The following is a 6,613-nucleotide window of genomic DNA, read 5'->3' on the forward strand; positions in this document are numbered from 1 at the left end:
AGCCCCGGCGGAGCGGGTGGGCAGCCGCACGGAGCCCTCCGCAGCATCACTTTCCCCTTCTGGCCCGAGGGCGGCCGGGCTGGGCGGCTCTCGCCGTGAGGCCGTGTGCCTTCACCTGCCTGGAGCCGCCCCAGCCCCCCTTCCTCCCCGGCTGGGGTGTCAGGGTGCGTCTGTGCTCGCCCCAAAGGAACGGGTGCTTCGGATGCGCTTCATTTAACGTTTGATCTTTAAAGGTGGTTAAAATAACCGGCAGCGGTATTTTCTAAGCGTATGGGTTTAGGTAGAGCTGGGCGGTGAGCTCTGTAACGGGGGCTTTGCTAACAAGGAGGTGGGCTGTCGGGCCTGAGAAGCGACCTTGGTGGCAGAGCGCTCAGATATGAAACTGAAGGCCTCATTATCATCCTGCCAAGAGCCCGTGGCAGCACCTAGTTTGCATATCAATGTGCAGACTCTAGCAACCGGAATTCCTTGCTCGTTCCTATCTCTCCTGCTAGAGATACGAGCTATTTATGCCAAGTTCAGCAGCGGTGGAGACTTGCAGCTGGTCACTTTTGTTTGCATCTTGCAGGCAAAAGCAATGCAGATGTTTGCCTTCCTCTGCATGCGATGGGTAGTCTGGGTCTCTAGTTTAATATGTTCTAGTTTAGTAGTGTCTGTTTAGTTTCAGCTTCTGGTTTTTGTGCCAGGCTAAAAGGCATTGGAAGGTGATGAGTCAGTGGACCAGCAAAAGGCCTGTATGGACAAGTTCTCCTTTATTTAAGAGGGCTTTATCTGGTAGGAAGGCTTTATCCAGTGATTATCAAGATGAAATTAAGTCATGTAAGAGCTTGTGTGTTGGGGAGGTACTTGAAAGAATTAATGAAATTGCACTGATGACTGAACTATTGAGTGGACTTTGCACGTTATGTTTCTGCCTTGTGTATTAGCCACCACTGACACTGCTCTGTATGTTTGGGATTGTCCCAAACTCCCTGGTGCAAGTCTAGATGGTGTGTAAGTGCAGCGGCGCTGTTTCTATTGCTTCTCCTGCACTTGGGGCAGTTTGTGATGCTTCTGCTTCTAGCAGGGATGCTCAAATGTTCTGAATTGCCTTTTCTGAGCTTCCTTTTGTCCAGTGCTTTTCTGTGTGCAGGACTGAAAAGGAACTGCCGGGTCACGGGCAGGCTCCTGCAGTTGTTTCTCACTCAGCTGTACATGCTGAGCACAGAGGAATGCTGAACAAAGGTCTGTTTCATGACCTTCCCCTTCTTGATATCTTATCCTATTCTCTGTATCCTATTGCAAGCTTAACTGTCCTGCGAGTTTGTGTTCCTTCTGCATTAGCACCGTGCTTCATCTCTTTATCAAAAGTAAGATGTAGGAAGAGCTGGACTATGAGGGTAACCACGGTTGGCATATGTTAGGTTCACTGTTGTCATTTGCCTAGATTTGGGGATTTTGTCAGCTATGAAGAAACTTGAATCAGCTGTCAGGCAGTAATGCTGTGCTGGCTTCCCAGGTTTTGGGAGACTGTAGCTCAACACGCCTGTGAGTTGTTGGGTTTGTAGGTCTGTGCTGCTGTGCCTTACAGGGTCAGTGTACTGCATGCTGTACACTCAGAACGTGGTGTCTGACCCATGAACAGAGCTAAGCTCTTGGTGGTCTCAGTGGGTTTATGCAGCCTCAAGTCAGGTGTTTGGAATTTGCAGTGAAATTAGTTGGTATTAGGGGTCTTGTACATCAGCTCAATTCACTGCACCTGAGGCAATGTTGGCACTCCTGCTTTTGACTAGCTGTCCTTTACTAGGTTTAATGTGAGAAAAGCTTATGACAGTATGTCTGACTTGTGAGTAGAGGTAAGAAAACATAGTTGCTTATTGTTTGGAGTTTTGTTTGTTTCTAAGGAATGCCAAAGTGTTACATTTTCTGAGTTTTTCCTCTCTTCTCCTGCACGTTGAAGAGTCACTGTAGATCCTTAGAGAGGATAAGAAATGTTGCGTCTTGTCTTGGGATCTCCTTGCTACATGACTAAAATTCACTTACCCTTTACATAACCTCAGTTGATGAGGTGCCTCTATGTGGGGAACTGTGACTGTGTCAGAGTGGTGTGGGAGTCAGCTGAGAAACTGCAGTGACTTTGTAACTGAGGTTAAGCTTTTTGGATCAGTTCTGGTATAAGGAATTTGAAATTAGTATCATTTAAACTGGCTTCTTAGCTGGTTTAGCATAAACAGTACAAGAGGTTCAGTGAATATTCTTCTTGTGTCAGAATAGCTTATTTTAGATCAAGTAAACAAATAGAACTGGTGTGTTTCTACAAAAAAAAAAAAGCAGAGTTAATTTTTCTTTATTTTATGAAGATCATTGAAAAAATGTATCTTCAGTTGGGTCTTGGTAAGTCTCCTGCATATGAGCTGAGTTTAGCTTGTTAATTACCTGTTCACTCCATGCCTCACACCATGGGAAATCATGCTTTATTTATGTGGAAAGCATTTGAAAACAAGTGGGTAACTGCTTTCAAACTTGCTTTGCATGGTGGAAATGAATACAGAAATACAGCAGGAGGTGATGGAGACTTTACGTCAGACTTCGAAGACATAAAATGAGTGGACTCTTTCTTAATAAATGCAAATGATGATCTGTTAATGGTATAATGATGATTTCAATACTGAATTAAAGTTGGGTAAAGTAAAAGCACTTCCTTATGGATACATGCACATTACTGTTGAGTAAGTTGGGGATGTAAAGCTTAACAGCACTCGGGATAGCTGCTGCATTAACTGTGCCCCATTTTCCTTGAAATAGAAACAAAGTTAGTTTTCCTTGCCTAATTAGGTAGGTGATACTGAGCGTTTAGCTTGGACAGTTACTGTGCGACACGTGATGTGCTGCAAGTTTATGCCCTGGTTTGCCTTGCTGTAATTTGTATGTTAGTCCCTGTCACAAAAGAAATTTGGAAAACATACAGGAGATATTTTATATATAAAGTCTAATGCTTCGCGATCTCTTGTGATACCTATATGATCTGACAAGCCTTCTGACTCTGAGGGAAGTGTCTTGGCAGTCTGGGCCTGGAGCTCTGGATAGCAAAACAAGAAAACATCTGGTTTCTGTTGCTGTTTTAGAAACATTGGAAGACTAATTTGTTGATATATAATATGTACAGTGAGCTTAAGTAAGTACCAGAAATGTAGGGATATTGGACTGGTGTCTTGTACTGACCCACCTACCTGTGTGGCTGGGTCTGCATTTGAGTTACTTGCCCTAATACCTGTCAAAATGCAACTCGCTCTTCAAGTGCTTCTTTATTAAGAGGTGCTAATGCTCTGTTTGCTGGTATGTGCTGTGGTTTGTTTATGCCTAAGAATACGTTCTTGAGTGACAGAACGAAGCTCCTGCTTATTTCAGATGGAATTGCTCTAATTGGGGGTTTAAAGTGAGCTGAGGCTGCCAGAGAAACAATTACTTTGATCTTGAAAGAAAGGGTGATGTTATTGTTGAAGCAGCAGAGTAGAAGTAGGTTAAATTTAATGTGCCGTCTTTCTCTCTGCAGCATGCAAGGCACTTAATTTTTAGCTGTAGATCTACGTAAATGTGAACAAGTGGAACAGATGTTGGGTGCTCTTGGACTGGGGGGCATGTTTTTGTGTGTTTGGTTAGTTGGAGCCTCTTTTATTTGTACCATAGAAATTCCAGCAATTGCAAGTTGAGAGCATGTTTGGAAATTGAACCACTGTTTTAACTACACAGCTGAGTGAAGATGTGGAGCGAGTATCTGAAAACCCAACAGATGAAAGAGAAGGAGAGATGGAAGTTCATGAAGATGCCAGCTCTGTTATTTTACCAGGTGAGAACCATTGACCCAGAAATTACCAATTTTAAGTACCTGATAAGCTGCTTCTCTGTGTGGGTTTGGTTGTGCTTGTTTTTGTTTGGGTTTTTTCTTTTTTTTTTCTTTTTTTTTTTTTTTTTGTTGCACTTCTGAAAGCAAAACAAAACACTAAATTACTTATTTTGGGAACAAGGGCTGATGGAAGGCCAAGGAGTTTCTCCAAGGATTGATATGAGAACATTTCTTTGTCACAAGCTGTGCTTAATTAAAGAAGATTCTGCACATTTGGTTCTGAGATAGCATAGTATGTCATCTTTTTTTATGTTGTATCTTACCTGAGTTGCAATATCTGTGATGGCAGTGGATTGCAGGCAAAGTTTGTACCAGACTTACATGAATAAGGTGCAATATTCAGCAGATGTGCTTTTAAGCAGGTTTTATTTAGGCTGTTTGGATCTGCTTTTGAGGGTGTGGGGCAGTATTAAATGGCCTTATTTCAGCTCAGGTGTAGGCATCAAAGTAAACGAGCCTGAAGTTGAGTATCCCCTAAATGCTTTGCAGCTGGTTCAAGACGTACTTGCTTCAGTAGTGCAGTTTTATGCATATTAATGCCCTAATTTCCTTGGCTACCATCTCCTGGCAATGAACTTAGGAACAGGTGTGTGACCATGGGCCTTTGTAAGAGGTTATAAAGGCTGGTGTTTGCCGTGGTAAGGAGCAAGCACCAAACTGTGCTATTATAGTTGAAGGGCAGAGAGTGACATGGCCTCAGAGGGCCTGGCATATTAGATTGCACTGCCCAGAAATGTCAGCGTAAAATATGCCTGCTTACCTCCTTTCATGTGTTGGGTTTTAATGCTCCTTTTGCATGTTCAGCAGCATCTTGCTCACAATCAAAACATGACGTGTAACACAAGAGTACATGAACCTTTTCCTTACAAGTATTGCCAAAAGAAGTGGTGAGTGCAGGGAGTATGGGGAAAGCAGTGTCTGTGTACAAGTGAGACTAGTGTGAAGATCTTCAGAGAATAAACTTTGAAGGTGAGGAGACTGTGAGAGAACTGGCTCAGTCTTTTTCTAGCTGTAATTGGCAGAATCCTTTTGTGAAACTTTATGTAGTATGCACCAGGTGTGACAAACTAGAGTCCAAAAATGAGGGGGTAACAAATACCTAGTAGCTTCTACCATGATGGAGATGCAATGCAGATAGCTGTGAAAGAGCACTGGAATATTAATTTTCCCTGCTGATGCATATGCTGAGTGTGTAAGAATCACTTCAGATTGGGAGGAGGGAAAGGAGTTGCTTTTTCCAGGAGGAAAGATTGACCATCAACAGACTTTTTTTTCTTATGAACTTTGAACTTTGTTTCTGAGTTGTCTGTCTTGAAAATAAACCTTGTTTCCTGCCTGCTGTGTCCTTAAGCAGAGTGCCAAAAGCAACACAGGAAAAAAAGGCACAATCTTTGTATGATTATGCCTCATGCTTGAGAAGAAAGCATCTGTCTGATCATCAAATCCAGCAACAGTTGTGCTTTTTTATATCGAGCTGAGTTTGAGGCTTACTGTCCTCTCAAGTGATTCATCTTTAAATGAACACTACATAAATTCAGCCCAAATGTCTGCATTTTAAAGTCCTAATCCCTATTCTGTTTGGTTCCAGATAGTGAACTGGGTACCACTGCCCCTTCTTTGCGTTTCAGCAAGACCTGCCTAAAGAATGTTTTTTCAGTAATTCTCCTGTTTATTTATCTGCTGCTCATGGCTGTAGCTGTGTTCCTTGTCTACCAAACCATCAGTGACTTCAGGGAGAAGCTCAAGCACCCAGTGATGTCTGTCACTTACAAGGAAGTGTCCTTGTATGATGCACCTGGTAAGACTGGTAACAAACAAAATGGGTTAAGTTGTTGTTCACACTTAGCTTGGATTGTTTTGCATTTTTGGTGTTGCTTCCTCAGGGCCCAGAGTGCATATAATGCTTTGAATTAGGTCTTTTACTTCCTCTTTTCTAACCTATGTTATGTTAACTGTGCATGGAAGTGTTAATATTGTAGGACAAATTTGGGGGGTTTTCATGTCAATAACATGAATGACAGTAGCTGCAGAGCATGATGCAACATTTGGTAGATAAGAAGTGTTTGCAGACTCTGGAATAAGCCCTCTTATAGGGAAAGAAGACAATTCCTTGTGGAAATATTCCCAAAACTGTATTGTTCAAACAGGGTAGCACATAGGATGTGTATCAGGACCTCAGTTCTGCACTGGACAGTGAGATGCTGTTGACAGTAAAGAAGATGAATTTCTCAAACCAACCACAAAGTAACCACAATGCCACTTTCTGCGTCTGTTCTGCATTGTTTACAACTTGGTATTACATCAGTAGGCATTGAAAATGTGATGTGACTGCAGGGAACAATGTTGGCATGAAAACGCAGTGTGGCATCAGAAAACTGCCTTGCAGTTGGCAGGAGGGATTACGCCACCAAAGCATTTTTGAATAGTGAGTTCTGTCATTATTTTTTACAATTATCCAGTAACCATTCATAAATAGACCTGCGGTAGCAAGTGCAACTCAGTCATATGTCAGTTTCCAATTTAAAAATAACAATTTTGTTTGAAGTGTTACCACATTTTACAAATAACCACTCCAGTAATTGTGGCTGAAAGGTGAGTGTTTCAAGTTGTTGCCATATTCCTGTAGTTGTTTTTCTGTGTGGCCAGTTAGGCTTAGTTTTGTAAGTAGGTCGTTGCATTTGGACCATGTGGATCTGACTATAAGAGCAAGTTTCTTCCCCCCCCCCCCCC

General features: G+C 42.4%; 1 protein-coding gene across 7 annotated transcripts in view; it reads left to right on the forward strand.

The window, feature by feature from the left end:
• The window catches only part of TMEM206 (transmembrane protein 206), a 33,964-nt gene that overhangs the window by 350 nt on the left and 27,001 nt on the right, over positions 1 to 6,613 (forward strand). For 4 of the 7 annotated variants that reach the window (XR_001412982.1, XR_001412981.1, XR_001412983.1 and 1 more), the window contains exons 2-3: positions 3,730 to 3,826; positions 5,472 to 5,681. Coding sequence is in view for 4 of the 7 variants with exons in the window: in XM_014950633.1 (XP_014806119.1) it covers positions 3,730 to 3,826; positions 5,472 to 5,681 (307 nt within the window). In the remaining 3 variants the exon portion in view is untranslated. Of the gene's footprint in view, positions 1 to 3,666; positions 3,827 to 5,471; positions 5,682 to 6,613 lie in introns of all 7 variants that reach the window. The other 3 variants (XM_014950635.1, XM_014950634.1, XM_014950636.1) reach the window with 3 other exon arrangements.

This window comes from Calidris pugnax, unplaced genomic scaffold (assembly GCF_001431845.1).
Source record: "Calidris pugnax isolate Ruff unplaced genomic scaffold, ASM143184v1 scaffold24, whole genome shotgun sequence".
NCBI classification, from domain to species: Eukaryota; Metazoa; Chordata; class Aves; order Charadriiformes; family Scolopacidae; genus Calidris; species Calidris pugnax.